The following is a 17,791-nucleotide window of genomic DNA, read 5'->3' as shown; positions in this document are numbered from 1 at the left end:
TATAAGCTAAGTACATACAAATTTTATATTCAATACATTCACGAATTTTTCGGAACTCAATTGATATATTTTGTTTGTCAATATACAAACATGATAATTTAATATGAATTTTTTTAAAAAAATGATATAGATATAGTTAGAGTAAGCATATACGAAATTTAGGATTTATACAATCAGAAAATGAATTATGCAAATTTTGAAATTATATTTATCAAAATTTAAACTGCATATGCTTTTAAAATTAAATCATAAATTCAAACTTGGTATTAATTAATATATACTATATTTTCACATATATATTTAAGCTGTTAATTGAAATACTTAAAAAGATATTTGACCATAAACATTAAATATTTTTTTAGAATGAGCAAATCTTTCAAATTTATTAATTTACATCAAATTTTATCCAAAATATATATAAATGAATAGATGGCAAAAAAACAAAAAATATATTTAATTCTTTTTGCCACATTTTTACATTTTGACCATAAATATTAAATATTTTTTTAAAAAAATGAGCAAATCTTTCAAACTTATTAATTTACATAAAATAAAAAAAATCAAATTTTATCCAAAATATATATAAATGAATAGATGGCAAAAAAACAAAAAACATGGTTAGTTCTTTTTGCCACATTTTTACATTAGATGCCTTTATTTCATTCAAATCCATATATGAACAAAAGTGCATTCAAAATTCTAATAAATATTCCTCAAAAAAGTGTGACCATTTTAAAAAGAAGAAAAAATTGAATCTTTATTTATCAGTTGATTTAATTTATCTAAAAAAAAATTATTTAGAAAATGGAGAAACTTCAAGTCCAAGATGATCTTTGGCTTGCATGTTCAATGAGAAGGCATGGATTAGACAAGTGGGAAATGGTGGCTGATGAATTCTCCAAAATCATTTTAAATTATCGCGGATGTGTTCTGAATATATCGCCCGTAGAATGTAAGATTAAGTACGAAAGTCTCAAAAAACGTTTTCAGAATTTGTACCAGATAAATTTTAATGAAGAAGCTGATGATGAAAGTGCATTCGTAAAGTTGATGGCAGATCTACTTAAAGATACTTATAAAAATATTCTGAGCGAGGAGTTCAAACTATGTGATGCTTCAGCTGAGTAAGATCTATTTATTTTATTTTTTAAAATAGCAACAAAAAAACCCCTCTTTTTTTCTTTTTTTGATTTAATTTTTGTTTATGATGCTTGAAGAATTGTTGTTTTTTCATGATTAATTTTTAATGTGATCCTCATTTGTATGATGGATTTTTTAAAAAATTTAATTGATTAATAGGGGACATAAATTTAAGGTATATATCTTCTCTAGATCTTAGGAGCTATAGAGCACAAATAAAATATCATTAATTGGTACATCTATCACTAAAAAAAAATTTCTTTGTGTAGAATTAATTATGAACTTTTTGAAGACAAATTTCATTGTTAATTCATAAATTTTTTCTTATATAAAAAAAAAAACTAAATAATTGTTTGCTTAAAAAATTGTCCCCAAATAATATAATTATTCATTTGTTTTGGCTTCTTTTATTGTCCAAAATTATGTTTGTAGATCTATTTTTTAGGTGAAAAGCTAAAAAGGAAATATTAAAATTTGAATAAGTTAAATTGTTTAATTAGAGACTTCATATCTTTGAATGTGCCTTTTTTTAACTAGCTACTCTTTATTGTGTTTATAATTTTTATTTCTCAAACAGTCTGAGCAATTATTTATCGTCTTTTTTTAAATATATATATATATTATTTTTTTTCGATGATTTCTAATCAGTATTTTTAATTTTCAATTATAAGCCTAAGAGGGTGAAATTACATGCTCCTTTTTTTTACAAGTTTAACAAAAAGATAATTTGATGATTGATCTATTTCTGCGCAATTATTTATTGTCTCTTTAAGTGCATATATTATTCTTCTCGATCAAGTATTTATAATTTTCAATTACAAGCCTAAGAGGGTGAAAATATATATTCTCTTTTTCTTTTATAAGTTTAAACAGTTTGATAAATGATTTATTTTATCTTTATATTTATTTTGTGTGTATATAGGAAAACACTTTGCAATCTATGCATATTAGAAGCAGAAAAAAGAATTGGTGATGAGGAAAAAGGAGATGATACATCTAATGACAAAATGGATAATATTCATCCGGATTTTATTGAAGTTCTCGATGTGTTGAAATCTCATAAGTATTGTTGTCTTTTTGAATCTCGACTTCCTAGTCAGGTAAATTTATTATTAATCTATTATTAAACTTTACATATCTAGTAGAGTAATACATTCTTAATGTTTCGCGTTTCGACTTTCCAGTCAGATAAATCCATTGTTAATCTATCATTAAATTTTACCTATCTAGTAGAGCAATAAATTCTTAGTGTTTAGCAACTAAAGTTATATCGTCTATATTTCTTTTAGTGTTTGATATACAAAAGATGGATACATATATATATTGTTTTCACAAAAGTGAATCTTCATTTAAAAAGAAATATTTTCTTCTTCTAGGTTATGTGACATTCTTTTCTTTTTAATTTATTATGAAAAAAATATTTTATTTAAACTTAGAAATAATTCAATTTTGAACTCCACATCTTTTTACCTCTAAGGACATGTTTTTTATAGCAGTGTATTAATTAATTTGACTTGTTGCGAAGAAAAAAATTCTGAAATTAATAATCTTAAATGCATCGTAATATTTATGTGACTATAAATTTTTTTTCCAATTATAAAATGAAAAGTTTAAAGCTTAATTATTATAGACCTATGTCATTTTTGACATTAAAATATCTAACATATTTAAGACCAATTTTTTTTTCTTTATTAAATTCATTGTAAAATGTGTAATTGTCAATTGTACAATATTAAGATAATAAAACATAGGTTATTAGATCAATATTAATGCTAATTATTTTTTTTTTTAGGAAGATAATCCAAACTCTCGTTATACCAAACAAATTAAGCAGCATATGGATTTACAAATTATTCAAAACAAGCTAGAGCAAGGTGTTTATTCGCACATGAGACTTGCCAACTTCTTCAGAGATCTCTTGTTGATGTTCAACAATGCTATGGTATTTTATCCAAAAGACACTCTTCAATACCCCGCCGCGCTTGAGCTCAAAGCCATTATTGTGAGAGAGATGGGTAAGAAACCCTTATTTCGTCGTGAAATTGTGCTTGCATTACCTGCGATACGTAACCCAATGTTGGCCAAACAAAAATTGGAGAGAAAGATGCGTAACAAAGCTCGAGGAGATGGTAAGACATGTGCCAAGAGGAGTGTTAAGTGAGGCTTCGAAATCGAAGATCTAGCTACAAGAAGGTGCAAGAGTTTATAGGGCGCTCGTTAGGCGTTTCGAATTTCCTTTTAATCTTGTTGGTATAATAATATTTTACAGTTTATTATCCGTACGGATCTAAACTATCTTTTTCTTATTTATTTTATATTTATATCAAAAAACTTCAAAATTGAAGTTTATAGGCGCTCGTTAGGTGTTTCGAATTTTTTTTTATCTTGTTGGTATAATAATATTTTACAGTTTATTATCCGTATGGATCTAAACTATCTTTTTCTTATTTATTTTATATTTATATCAAAAAACTTCAAAATTGAAGTTTATAGGCGCTCGTTAGGTGTTTCGAATTTTTTTTTATCTTGTTGGTATAATAATATTTTACAGTTTATTATCCGTATGGATCTAAACTATCTTTTTCTTATTTATTTTATATTTATATCAAAAAACTTCAAAATTGAAGTTTATAGGGGCTCGTTAGGCGTTTCGAATTTTTTTTTATCTTGTTGGTATAATAATATTTTACAGTTTATTATCCGTACGGATCTAAACTATCTTTTTCTTATTTATTTTATATTTATATCAAAAAACTTCAAAATTGAAGTTTATAGGGGCTCGTTAGGCGTTTCGAATTTTTTTTTATCTTGTTGGTATAATAATATTTTACAGTTTATTATCCGTACGGATCTAAACTATCTTTTTCTTATTTATTTTATATTTATATCAAAAAACTTCAAAATTGAAGTTTATAGGCGCTCGTTAGGCGTTTCGAATTTTTTTTTATCTTGTTGGTATAATAATATTTTACAGTTTATTATAAGTACGGATCTAAACTATCTTTTTCTTATTTATTTTATATTTATATCAAAAAACTTCAAAATTGAAGTTTATAGGGGCTCGTTAGGCGTTTCGAATTTTTTTTTATCTTGTTGGTATAATAATATTTTACAGTTTATTATCAGTACGGATCTAAACTATCTTTTTCTTATTTATTTTATATTATTTATCAAAAAAAACTTCAAATATTTTACAAATTGCTGATAAGGAAGAAGGAGATGATACATCTATTGACAAAAATGGATAATATCTATCAAGATTTTATAGGAGTTCTGAGATCTCACGAATATTGTTGATTTTTTGAATCTCAGCTTTCCAATCAGGTAAATTAATTGTTAATCTATAATTAAATTTTAGGTATTTAGTAGAATTGTTTTGTGATAAATTCTTAACGAAAGTTACATTGTCTCTATTTTTTTAATGTTTTGATTTACAAAAATATGAATATACATATACATTTCTTTTATAAAAGTGAATTTTCTTTTTAAAATAATAGTACGTAACATTCTTTTCGCTTTAATTTATTATAAAAAATTTTTTTATATTTTTTATTAAAAAACTTAAAAATGATTGAGCCTTTAATTATAGCCACATATTAATTAATCTGACTTGATGTGAAAGGAATGAATTTTGAAATTTATAGTCTTAAACACGTCATAATATTAGTGCTAATTCTTTATTGTCTTTCTTTCAAGAAAAGTGATCCAGATTTTGATTATATCAAATAAATTAAGCAGCATATGGATTTACAAATTATTCGAAACAAGTCAGAACAAGACGTTTATTTAAATATGAAATTTTGCTAGCTTCTGCGGAGATCTCCTATTGATGTTCAACAATGCTATCGTTTACTATCCAAAAGACACTCTTCAATCTATCACTGCGTGTAAGCTCAGAGTCATTGTTGTGAGAGAGATGGGTAAAAACACTTATTTCGTCGTGAAATTTTGATTGCATTGGCAGAGACGGAGATAGGTAGGGTTCATAAGTTCAGACGAACCCACTAGCTTTTTCATGCATAAACCGAATACTTGTACCAGAATTTTTTTTTTATGTTAACTTGTGAACCCCCAAATAAAATAATTTAGAACCCCCAAATTTTTAATCTTGAGTTCGCCTCTGTGCATTAGAGTACATAACCTAATGATATAAAATTTTATCACACGAAATAAAAATAACGAAACAGTCTGATATATTAAACTCCAATTACACGTAGAATAAGGATAATCAACTCTTTTTTTATTTTTTGACGTAGGAAAAAAAAAAGTTAAACATCAAATTACTCAAATTTCCCAAATATATATCATATACTCCAATTTTTATTTTATTTTAATAAAAGCTATATATTACGTACTATAACACATAAACTATATAACACATGTCCTAATAATATAAATTTTTATTACACTTGACAAAAATAAAGAGCAATTAAAATCCCGTTATACGTAGGATAAGGATAAATAAATTACACATTATATAATACATGTCTTAGTAATATAAAAAAATTATTCGATTAATAAAAATAAAAAACAATTCGATGTACTAAACTCAAATTATTTAGGATAAGGATAAATAAATTACACACTATATAATACATGTCTTAGTAATATAAAAAAATTATTCGATTAATAAAAATAAAAAACAGTTCGATGTACTAAACTCGAATTATTTAGGATAAGGTTTTTTATTTTTTTTTTAAAAAACTGCGTAACTTCCGTTACAAGGAATAATGAAACGAGAAGTTAATTTATTTTATTTATTTTTTTCCCTCTTATAAAAGAAGACAAAAAAAAAATAGTAATCTTGATCATCATTATTTTTACAAAAAGTTTAATATATCAAAAGGAAAAAAAAAAAGGGCAAAAGTTGAATTTGATGATTTAATCGATGAATCAAAATCTCAAACAAGAAGTGTTCGTTGCAAATATTCTGCAATTCAAAACAGTATTTCTGGTAAATTATTTCGTATTTTTATCTTGTGTTATTTTTCTCGATATTTTGTAGAATTGAAGTTTGTATGCAGCTTAGTGTGTGACTTATATATTATGAATTTGAATTGTGGAAAATAGTTACTAATGATTATGTTAAAATAAGCTAATTAGGTCCCCTTTTTTTTTTAATTAATATTATTATTTTGTAAATAAGTTTTATTTTGTTTTTTTTATGTGTTTTACAGAGGGAAAAGATGATATTGGAAGTGTTAATTCTCAGAAGTTCAATAAAATTATGAAAGAAATTGAAAGCTCTCATAATGAAGGTACTCTTTTTTTTTTTTGGTGATATATATATATATATATATAAACGAGTTATTTAACTTGATTTTAGCTGACAAAATTTAGTTATGAACAAGTATACACGCGTCTTACATGTCGATGTTGTTGTCTCACGTTTGGTATACGATCAATTTTGGCCGTTTTATTACCAACATGGTTTGTGACGCAGTGGTGAAAACTATCACCCTTCAGAGGTTTCGGTACTTGAAAAAAATCTTGTTTTCAAAATATTGTTGGGAGTGTCACTATTCGAATCCAGATTTAGTCGGGACTTTAATGTTTGGCTCCAAAAAAAAGTTTAAACTGTTTACTGTTTCAATTTGTTTGTCTTACTTTTCTTGTCGGTTGGCAACTTTTTATTTTCAACTGTTTCGGAATATAAAATTAAAGGACATTTTAATGAATATCTTTAGTTTAAGATCATAAGATTAAAAAGTTTATTTATTTTTTTGAAATCTGTGTAAAGTCAAAACCAGAGGGGGGGAGTATTAACTTATTCATTGTTGTGTTTGATTGTTAGTTAAACATCCAAGAGAGCAAATTGCAGATGCAGAGACATTGTTTGATCTTGCCACAACATTAGTGTCTTCTGTTAGGTCACATTCTACTGATGGAATTACACTGAATATGTTCATCTCCTCGTTGCTCGGGGTCTTTGGGACGCGAAGCCCCAAAAGACTCTCTCGAGGAGAAAATACGTTGAGTTGGAAGAAAATTGAGCGTTCTGTTTCGCCATTTTTTAGCAACGGCATTAGAGGTTTTCACACCATGTAAGTTTTTGTTTTGGCAACTTTTCTTTTGCTTCACTTGTGATCTTGCATTTTTATGGTTTTGTTGCTTTGTTCTTGAAGGATTGGACCTATGGATCGTGAAGTTAAGCAACGTAAGTATACGCGTAAACCACGTTCAAAGTTGTACTTGCGCGCTCAACCAAAGGAGGTATGTTGTTTCTCATGTTTTTGTGTTGTAAAAGTGTGTTTTGTAGTACTCATGTATGAGCACACTTGGCAAATTCCCTTAGTTGGTGTCCATTTTTGGATTCGTTGTCGTCCTGATGGTTTCGTTGTTTTGTTTACCTACCTAAACTATCACCTTTTCGCGAGTTTCATAACTTAACCATCACTTTTCTGTACTAAACACATCTTGATGTTGAGTTGGCCTACATGTTTGTTGTCAATTGATGTTATGAGTGCATTTAGCAAATTCCCTTACTTGGTGTCCGATTTGGATTCTTAACTATCGTCTTGATGATTTCATTGTTCTGTTTACCTATCTAAACTATCATCTTTTCACGAGTTGCATACCTCAACTATTACCTCTTTTGTACTAAAACACATCTCGATGTTGAGTTGGCCTACATGTGTCTGTTGTCAATTGATGTTATGAGTGCATTTAGCAAATTCTCTTACTTGGTGTCCAATTTGGGTTCTTAACTATCGTCTTGATGGTTTCATTGTTCTGTTTACCTATCTAAACTATCATCTTTTCACGAGTTTCATATCTCAACTATTACCTCTTTTGTACTAAAAAACATCTCGATGTTGAGTTGGCCTACACGTGTCTGTTGTCGATTGAGAACAAATATTTGGTTAACTCAGCATCTTGGTGTGATAGTTTAGGTAGGTAAAGTTGAGGTATGGAACTCGCGAGAAACTAATAATTTAGTATGATGTAATTTACGTGTTCTGCCTCTATCGCAGCTTGATGTTAACGCGGAGGAGATAACAGACACAGACAAGAACATATCAACCATGTTTCAGATCTTAAGGAAGAAGAAGAGAGTTAAGCTTGAGAAAATCGTACTGAACAGAACATCCTTCGCGCAAAGCATAGAGAATTTATTCGCGTTATCTTTTCTAGTGAAAGATGGACGAGTTGTCATAGACGTGGATGAAAATGGAGCTCACTTTCTTAGTAAGATACCTCTCCGAATCTTTTGCTGTTGAAACGACCTCTTGCAGAAATGCAGGGTAAGGCTGCGTACTATAGACTCTTGTAGTCCAAACCTCCACGCGTAGCGTTGTTTTTTCCCTTTCTAATGTTCTGCTCTTTTCAGCTCCAAGGAATGGTCCTGCTGCCAATTTAGTCAAATCTGGTGAAGTTAAATACAGTCACTTTGTCTTCAGATTGGATTTTGCTGATTGGGAAGTAAGTGATCTCTACATCTGTCATCTGTGTTGTGTTTCTCTTTTACACGTACCTTAAAAACTCGTATTTTCAAGTTTCAATCAAATCTATGTCCAAACGCCAACCTAGTTTAACAGGATTTACATTCGCGAGATTGATTTCTTTGTTAAACGAGCACTCGATGAACTAACCATACGGCATTGTTCATACAGCTGATGAAGAAAGCAGTAGCAGAAGGAGAAGAGTTGATGCCAAACAGGGAAATAGCGGCGAGTCCAGTCTTTGCTGCAGCTTACAAACCAGACAAGGACATATCGACGAATCCAGTCTATACTGAAGCTTATAAACTAGTTCCAGCTGATGGTTCTAGACTCAGATTACGTGTCACTCGAGTCAAAACATTGTCAACGAACCATGGTGAGGTTATACGCGAAGGTTCAGATGTCGATAACTCACTTGAAAGTGGCAATGGGAGGAGACTGAAGAGGAAGTTGCTGTGAAGATGTAGTGCTTTAAATTGTCTATATATAGGTCATTTTGGTGTACATAAGAAATTGTATACATTCTAACTGTCTTAAGATCAATTTTTTTGTTGGTCGGGTTAGTAGATAGTCGAGCGTTGTTTATTTGTCTTTGTTAACTTAGTAGTGTAATTATAGTTTTCTTTGTTTCAATTATCGCGATATTTATTGTTGTTATTGTTCTCTTCTTTCATTGTTCACAAAACATGACTTTTTCACTCCTGTACTTGTTTATCATACAACTAGAAGTACTTGCTTCGCACCTCGAGTTATAACACAGATCATCTCGGCCTCCAACAGGCTACTAGGGGTTTTCGAACAAATAAGCTAGAAGTACTTGTTTCACACCTCGAGTTATAACACAGATTATCGATGCTAGGGGTTTTCAAACAAAACAGCTAGAAGTACTTGCTTCACCCCTTGAGTTATAACACAGATCATCTCAGCCTTCAACGGGCTGCTAGGGGTTTTCAAACAACACAGCTAGAAGTACTTGCTTCACACCTCAAGTTATAGTACTTGCTTCACCCCCTCGAGTTATAACACAGATCATCTCTGCCTCAAACGGGCTGCTAGGGGGTTTCAAACAAAACAACTAGAAGTACTTGCTTCACACCTCGAGTTATAGCATAGATGAATTGAGAAAGCCAACAAAAAAATTCGACTTCTTAACTTTATAGATCGAGTGTTATTGTGTGTGCATAGGACCATCCCCTGTTCTCGTCACAGCCTCCAACGAGCTGCTAAGGGGTTTTCAAACAAAACAGCTAGAAGTACTTACTTCACCCCTCGAGTTATAACACTGATCACTCAGCCTCCAACAGGCTGCTAGGGGGTTTCAAACAAAACAACTAGAAGTACTTGCTTCACACCTCGAGTTATAACACAGAGATGAATTGAGAAAGCCAACAAAAAAACTCGACTCTTAACTTCATAGATCGAGTGTTATTGTGTGTGCATAGGACCATCCCCTGTTCTCGTCACAGCCTCCAACGAGCTGCTAAGGGGTTTTCAAACAAAACAGCTAGAAGTACTTACTTCACCCCTCGAGTTATAACACTGATCATCTCAGCCTCCAACAGGCTGCTAGGGGGTTTCAAACAAAACAACTAGAAGTACTTGCTTCACACCTCGAGTTATAACACAGAGATGAATTGAGAAAGCCAACAAAAAAACTCGACTCTTAACTTCATAGATCGAGTGTTGTTGTGTGTGCATAGGACCATCCCCTATTCTCGTCACAGCCTCCAACAAGCTGCTAAGGGGTTTTCGTTCTTTAAACAGACGACAGTGTTTTGCTGACGCCCTGTCAAACTCATCAACACAAGAGAAGTAGAGTTCAGATTTCTATTTCAGCAAATATGGGTAGGGACATATTCATAACTGGAAACTCATTACTTCTATTTACTCTATAAAAGTATCAATCATACAGCAGTAGATAATTTCACGAAAGCCGATGGACGAGAACTCTTGGCTCTGACCATAATAATGTTATGGGAAAAACACAAATACAAACTCGTCTAACACACGATGTCTTCTATTCCGTACTCTTGGGAATGTTGAGGTCTTTAAATATAGGACTGTCGACTCCCACGCCCATTGCATTCAAACCGTTGTCAACATATATAACAGCACCAGTAATTGCTGAAGCGAGTGGCGATGCTAGGAATGCAGCTGTATTTCCTACTTCATCTACGACAAGTTTTTTCCCCGAAAGGTACATTAACAACATAGAAGTAGGATAAGGTAAGAGACAGTAAAGAAAACATTTTTAGTGAGAAATAGCTTGTGTGGATGATTTTTACCTGCTGATAATTCTCTCTGCAGAGGCGCGTTGGCTATCGAGTAGTCAATCATCATATCTATGAAACCAATTGCTTTTGCAGCTCGACTCCGTAAAGGGCCTGGACAGTGATATGTTTCTCTTGTCAATAAAAGATAATGCACGAAAAGATGAGTTGGAACTATATCCCTCCGAGAATATTGTATACTCCCTCGTTTTTACTTTCCTTCTTAGTCTGTTCCAAATACAATACCACTTTCTATATTTGGTAACACTCAAATTTCAACATTCTACAAGACGTGTTTAAGACCATAAGATTCAAGGGGTATTTTGGTACATTACACACATCTTTAGTTTAAGACCACAAAACTAAAAAAAAACCTTCTTAAAATCTGTTGGTTAAGGTGTTCTAATGTAGAAACTAGAATCCAGGCATCTCGACATACGAAACAATATCAAGTTTAAATTGTATTAAGACCTCACACACGATGGTGACAAACGTCAACGAGAAAACGTTCCGCTTGACTAGATAAACAACTATTAACAGGAAGATAGGTGTATGAGATGATAACAAATGGGGTTTATTATACTGTTAGACAACGGAAAATGACCATCATATATGTAACCATCCCTACAGAATAAAATACCTTAACACGATTTGTAGTTAACAGTAGTAACTATGGATAATCTAACAGACAACATACCGGCAGATATTGTGTTCACCCTAACTTTCTGTTTTCTTCCAGCCTCGAAAGCAAGTACCTACATCATTAGAATGATCCCTTTCTATGATTAGATGCAATAAAATGAGGGCAAGTAGAGACTCAAGGGGCGAAAAATCGTTTGGCTTTTCGTCTGATTTTCTTTTTTCGACTGGTAGAGAATATAGAACAACTCACTCTGGTATCACTCTCAAGTGCTGCTTTGGCAGAACTCATTCCCCCTCCATATCTATATATGACACATTTCAACCGATGATTCCTCATAGGGGGGACAGATTTAAAACTTGAAGTCGTAATGAACAACAAAACAAGAAAAGGGAAAGAATTATGTGTACCCTGGAATGATCCTCTCAGAAGCAATATAGGTCAGAGAAATCGAAGAACCACCTGTTATAAAACCATTATTGATCTCAAAGGGAGTATTATTGGGAATTACATAACTGTAAACATCGACAAACAAGGGGCAATAAGATGGAAACTGAATACATGCCTGGGTTCATAATTGGAAGGAAATGCTTTAGCAAAGATACGTAGGAATAACTTGATGCTGATATTGCTGCAAGGTATCCTCTCCTTGATGTCTCCAAAAGAGGTTTAGTCACCTAACGGTTGAACGATTTCATGAAAAAGGATCATCGATAAAGAAGCACTGTTTTACAATTTCGAAAGATGATACCTCTGGCCCATTTGCAAGTGAATGGACAAGAATGTCGATGCTTCCAAAATCCTCCTTCACGGATTCTGCAACTTCCTATAAACGAGAGAAACCAGGTGTAAAGAAAACGCAACACTGATACAAACGTCAGAGGTCGAAAAATTAATATGAGGAAAAGAAGACTTGTGGTCGTAAACATGACATGTGGGAAGTTAGAATTAAAGAGTTGTCAAAAAGCGAAAGAGAATTCTTTTATAAATGGACTAAAAAGGAATGTAAGACAAACAAATTTGAATGGAGGGAGTAATAACTAACAACCATGGTGCTGCAGAAGGTGGGTGAGGCAGCACAACCATTAGTAGAAGTTCGGTGTATACTTGAGAAAAAAGCAATAGGAAGGCGAACTTGGAACACTTAAATTGAGGTAAATTGATATTATTGGTCGCCTATCAGTTCACTCGACAGCCATGCACAACATGTTGTGTATATTTCCATCATGAACGCCTGTAGTTCCTTAAAAGGGGGTGGGGTGGGGGTGGGGGAAATAAAGAATGCCTACAGTTTCAAGTACAAGGAGAATTTGAAGATCACAACCATAAGGAAAATATGATAGATACTATTGATATACGAGACTTTTAAGAAATGTTGATTCAATTGCTTTCAGTAGGCAGAATCAAGCCCTGAAAAGGTATCTCAAGAACAATCACGATGCATGTTTTACTTATTTTACTTTCTGGCAATTACTAATTTATTCAGCATGCACAAAGAAGTGTGTACGGGGAGTACTAAATACCGAAACTGTCCACTTAGAAGAACCAGCATAACGCTTATTTGTTTTTATCTGCATTGTGAGAAAAAAATAGTATTAGGAAAATGCAAATGAAACACAGGAAAAATTTCACACAACCATAGGATTTGAAATTACATCTTCAGGTACATCCTCAAGACTATCAAAAACAGCATCGAGGGGGTATACTTTAGTAATCTCCATCAAAGAACCATCTGGCAAACTGACAAAGATGTATTTAGAAGGAGGTTAGTCATAAAGCCATTTTTGTAGTGGTATAAAAGAAACACAAGTTTAGACTCTAACACGCGTGATTCATCAAACTTTCCACGTCGAAGACTTGTTTCAAAAATGTTTAAGGCCTGTAAAGAAATGCAAAAACATCAAAAAGGTTTGCAGATAAACTAAGAGTTCAAACGAATTGTAAATTTCACTTACTGGCACCCAGGTTCCAACTAGAATTTCGGCACCTGCAGCAGCCAGGGACTTAGCAATAGCCCACCCATATCCATTATCATCAGCTATACCAGCTATAAAAGCCCTTTTACCTGCAAACAGCAGTTACAGTTTTCTCAAAAGGAAGAGGGCTGGCTACACGAACAGAAACCAAATTAAAACATATTACCAAATAGGTGAAAGAAAATTATATATCATAAAAATATATGTCATGAATGAGATTGCAAATCTCTGTCGGTTAAATTACACACTCCATCTCTAGTCCGAGTTCCAGCAGCTAATAATGTGCTATCACAATGTTTTCTATCAAAAACTCCACTTTGGCAGATAATGTTTCTAATGCGAGTCAAAACGATAAACATCCTCTCTAATGTTACTTTTGGTTCACAAACAGACAAGTAGTTTATCATGCATTATTAATAAATGATAACCCAAAGAAGAAATGAATTCTAAAGGGATATTATGCACAGCAAATGTGTCCAACTTTGTTTCTCTATTTGTGATTACATATTCGCTTTCCTTGACTTGTGCAGCCAATGAGGGGAAATCAACAAGTTTAAAAGGGTGAGGAAGAGATCTGTTGACATCCACCATCTCTTCCGTTCATTCCTCGGGATCTTAAAGTGCACAGGAGAAATCTTAAGAACACCATCAGAAGAACCTAACCTCTCAAATCAATCGGCAACACAGAGGCGGGCTTGCTATCATCAGCTTCTGATTTTGCCTTGGTAACAACTTTCTGAAACTTTTGAGTCGTAGATGTGAAACTGCGCCAAAAATGTTGAATGGATGAAACATGACAACTACTGGCAAGTCTGTTACAGGACAGTTTTTGAGTTTCACCGCCAAACTTTGTTGAGCAGAAACTGGTAATTCTTTTAGTAGAGAATATGGATGGCCTAGCTATTGTTATTTGAAAGCTTGAAGCTGCAGATGCTGCCATTTCTATAGAAAAATTTGCACAGAAACTGTAAACTGATAATTATTTCAAATTAAAACAGGAACATTCAGAAATCCAAAAACCTCATTTCAATAAGTACATTCGGGATATGAAAATGTATGCAGGTTTCCCAAAGAAACTGATCGAAAAAAATGAACAGCATGAAAGCAGATTGCACTTTTCCTCAAAGATCAAAGCTTTATACATAACGCATAATTTAGGCTGATGTTTATTGCAGCAAAAAAATAAGCATAATTTCAAGAAACCAATACCTAGAAAAATAAGATAGCAAGTAAAAAGCTGAAACTTGAATCACATTTGTATTATTAAAAACAAACCCATAACAAGTATAGAGTGTAAACCCTCAAACTCAAAGATGATAACTTTAAACATAACAAGCACTTAGGCAAATATTTATTGCAAATGTAGCCAAAATTAAACATGATTTCAAGAAACAAATACCAACAAAAGATATACAGCAAAAAGAAAGTGTCTCATCAAAAACAAACCTGTAGAGTTAAACTCTCAAACTCAAAGATGAAAACTTAACTCATAACACACAATTAAGGCCAGTGTTTATTGCAAATGTAGCTAAAAATAAGCATAATTTCAAGAATCCAACAGCCATAAAAAGAAAAACCTCAAACTCAAAGATCAAAACTAAACATAACACACAATTAAGGCCAATGTGCAAATGTAGACAAAAATAAGCATAATTTCAAGAATTCAACACCCATTAAAACAAAAACCTCAAACTCAAAGATGAAAACTTAACTCATAACACACAATTAAGGCCAGTGTTTATTGCAAATGTAGCCAAAAATAAGCATATTTTCAAGAATCCAACAGCCATAAAAAGAAAAACCTCAAACTCAAAGATCAAAACTTAACACAACACACAATTAAGGCCAATGTTTATTGCAAATGTAGCCAAAAATAAGCATAATTTCAAGAATCCAACACCCATAAAAACAAAAACCTCAAACTCAAAAGATCAAAACTTTAAACATAGCACACAATTTAGGCTAATGTTTATAGCAAAAGATAAAAACTTTCAACAAAACACACAATTTAGGCCAAAAAATAAGCATAATTTCAAGAATCCAACACCCACAAAAAAAAAACACTTCAAACTCAAAAGATCAAAACTTTAAACATAACACACAATTTAAGCTAATGTTACATAGCAAAATGTAGCCAAAACTAAACACAATTTCAAGAAAACAAACCCCCACAAAAAACACAAAACAGCAAAAACTGAAACTTGCATCACATTTGAATTACAGTATTAAAATAAAAAGAGAAAGATATGAATACCTTCAAGTGACAAAGTAGAATTTTGGGTACAAAGGGGTTTTGGGTTTTTTTTTTTTTTTTTTTTTGCTATCCTTTTAAAGAAAACAAATTTGGTGTCAGCATTAACAGCAGTAGTAATAGCTAGTAGTTGTCTTCTGTTGGGAGTCTTTAAAGAGAGAAATGAATAGCTGTTTATTGGGCCTAATATTTATGGGCCTACAATATCTTATTGGGCCTTAAAGAGGGAAATGAAGATCTGATGGGCCTGGTACTTTTGGGCCTAAAGAATGTTATTGGGCTTAGTTCCTTTTTTTGGGCCCAAGTATATCGACACCCGAGTTTGGAGTCACCATTTAAGTCATACATGTAGTGCGTAAAAATTTACGAAAATTTAGTATATATAGGAACAACTTCAGACATGTGGTGTCGAAAGTTTCAAATGATCGAAGTTCAGCCAACTTTGACTAGAATTCGATCATTTTTTGCCTCGACTTCAACAGTAAGAACTTCTACTACATAAGTTATTCTGGAGTGTGTAGACGTGTCAGGTTTTATGGGCCTACAAAATGTTATTGGGCTTTAGCTCATTGTTGGGCCTACCTTTGGGCCTATAGAATGATATTGAGCTTATTTCATTGTTGTTTTTAGGATGATATGTATATATACCTAATTTCATGACTACTATTTATATCATAACTCATAACCGAAGTGTGGTTGAAGTTTCATATGGTTGAAATTTAGGTACATCTAACTGAAGTTCAACCAATTTGCGTGAATTTCAATCATATGTGGTTGAATTGAACTCAATTACTTTTGCCTCAACTTTGACGACAAGAAACTCTCGTGACATGTCTGAAGTTATTCTGAAGTGTGTAGACGTGCCATATTCACGCCCAAGAAGTAGTTCACGTGTAAAAATTCATAGAGCTCAAATCATAAATCTTAGCGTCTCGATTGAAAAATCTAATTACAACGATAAAATACTATATATCAAAATTGACTTTTACAAAAGTTTGAACTCGAGACTTTCTCGATATTCACTAGGTGACAATGACAATGCCATCTCTCCTTTCATCAAAAGCCTCAAAATATGCATAGTTGTTACCTACTTTTGTTTGTAAGCTATAGTACAATAATAATATTATGTGGATGGTATAATTTTCATTACAATTCTTGACCATAATTTCTTTAATTTCTCTATTTTCTTAGTGGCAAATCATCATAAGGAGTTAAATAGTGTAAAGAAGAAAATGGAAGGAATAAAATAATGTCACTAAGACTTTGATCATGACAAGTTTCTTGGCACCATTCATTTACACTTATTTTCCATTTTCATGTTATTGGTGTTTGAACAAAATTTTATAATAGTAGAAGTTGATAAAATACATAATTCATAAATAGATATTTAAATTTAATCTAAGTTGATAACTAAGTACTTTAACTTTTACAACGTATATATATATATATATATATATCATAATCACATATATAATATGAAAAGAAATGGAAACATGTTGGTTCGATAAGAAACACTAAATATGCCATATGCTTTGTTTATTCAAGATTGACAATTACTAGTATAACTTTTATATATATATATAATAGTTATATTGTTTTGATTCATCTGAATTCTTATATTAAAATTCTATTTCGAGAGTTAAATCGTCTTCTCTATTAAATGTGATTGCATATCAAGAAGTTTGATTTGAAATAATAATAAAAAATAATTAGTGGTCTTAAAAGTAACTCTTTGCCTATTCCTCTCTTAATTATGTGTCATAAATCATAATTGAAATTAATGAAGTTTATTTAATATTCGACCATGACCTAATTCTACAAAGATGGATGGATTAATTGACTTTAGTAATAATCCAATAAATGAATGCCATTAATTTTATTAATTTTATTTTTGGTTTGATAAGATAACATATACCCTATTAGAAAAGATGTTACAAGCTTGTAAATGAGTATATCTTCACGAATAAAAATTGAGATCTTATTTCTGTTCGACACGTTTACTTACAAAATTCATTTATAACTTTCATTCTGATAGGTATTTGTAATACATATTTCAAAAGAATATTCCTTTT

At 31.6% G+C, this 17,791-nt stretch overlaps 2 protein-coding genes across 4 annotated transcripts; one reads left to right on the top strand and one right to left on the bottom strand.

Annotated features, from left to right (window-relative positions):
* The first annotated feature begins 804 nt into the window (after nt 1-804).
* On the top strand, nt 805-9,288 carry LOC101266553 (non-structural maintenance of chromosomes element 4 homolog A-like). The gene is made up of 10 exons (XM_026029227.2): nt 805-1,124; nt 2,063-2,240; nt 2,933-3,297; nt 5,922-6,094; nt 6,318-6,398; nt 6,935-7,184; nt 7,266-7,353; nt 8,115-8,328; nt 8,471-8,562; nt 8,754-9,288. The coding sequence occupies exons 1-10, from the start codon at nt 805-807 to the stop codon at nt 9,039-9,041; spliced, it is 2,049 nt and encodes a 682-aa protein (XP_025885012.2). The 3' UTR covers nt 9,042-9,288.
* Nucleotides 9,289-10,442: 1,154 nt separating this feature from the next.
* Nucleotides 10,443-16,361, bottom strand: LOC101248511 (enoyl-[acyl-carrier-protein] reductase [NADH], chloroplastic-like). Of its 3 annotated transcripts, none has more exons than XM_010317647.3 (13): nt 15,723-16,361; nt 14,132-14,410; nt 13,448-13,557; nt 13,316-13,371; nt 13,148-13,232; nt 13,016-13,063; nt 12,244-12,318; nt 12,058-12,169; nt 11,903-11,954; nt 11,745-11,796; nt 11,550-11,607; nt 10,868-10,966; nt 10,443-10,754 (listed from the first exon to the last, which is right to left on the bottom strand). In XM_010317647.3, the coding sequence occupies exons 2-13, from the start codon at nt 14,406-14,408 to the stop codon at nt 10,600-10,602; spliced, it is 1,179 nt and encodes a 392-aa protein (XP_010315949.1). In that variant the 5' UTR covers nt 14,409-14,410; nt 15,723-16,361; the 3' UTR covers nt 10,443-10,599. The 3 variants fall into 3 exon arrangements, with proteins under 3 accessions (XP_010315949.1, XP_069147253.1, XP_069147260.1); XM_069291152.1 differs by having other exon boundaries at nt 14,132-14,433; nt 15,723-15,840; XM_069291159.1 differs by having other exon boundaries at nt 14,132-14,440; nt 15,723-15,836.
* Between the last annotated feature and the right edge of the window lie 1,430 nt (nt 16,362-17,791).

This window comes from Solanum lycopersicum, chromosome 1 (assembly GCF_036512215.1).
Source record: "Solanum lycopersicum chromosome 1, SLM_r2.1".
NCBI classification, from domain to species: domain Eukaryota; kingdom Viridiplantae; phylum Streptophyta; class Magnoliopsida; order Solanales; family Solanaceae; genus Solanum; species Solanum lycopersicum.
Note: the sequence above shows the minus strand (reverse complement) of the source record. Positions and strands in the feature narration are given on the sequence as shown.

What these genes read in the sequence shown, in the direction of transcription:
- LOC101266553 (XM_026029227.2), top strand. Translation starts at nt 805, where the DNA reads ATGGAGAAACTTCAAGTCCAAGATGATCTTTGGCTTGCATGTTCAATG. An exon ending in AATCTCGACTTCCTAGTCAG is followed by an intron (nt 2,241 to 2,932) that starts GTAAATTTATTA and finishes TTTTTTTTTTAG; the next exon opens with GAAGATAATCCAAACTCTCG. An exon ending in AATTCAAAACAGTATTTCTG is followed by an intron (nt 6,095 to 6,317) that starts GTAAATTATTTC and finishes TGTGTTTTACAG; the next exon opens with AGGGAAAAGATGATATTGGA.
- LOC101248511 (XM_010317647.3), bottom strand. Translation starts at nt 14,408, where the DNA reads ATGGCAGCATCTGCAGCTTCAAGCTTTCAAATAACAATAGCTAGGCCA. An exon ending in GTTGCCGATTGATTTGAGAG is followed by an intron (nt 13,558 to 14,131) that starts GTTAGGTTCTTC and finishes TGCTGTTTGCAG; the next exon opens with GTAAAAGGGCTTTTATAGCT. An exon ending in CACTTGCAAATGGGCCAGAG is followed by an intron (nt 12,170 to 12,243) that starts GTATCATCTTTC and finishes TTCAACCGTTAG; the next exon opens with GTGACTAAACCTCTTTTGGA.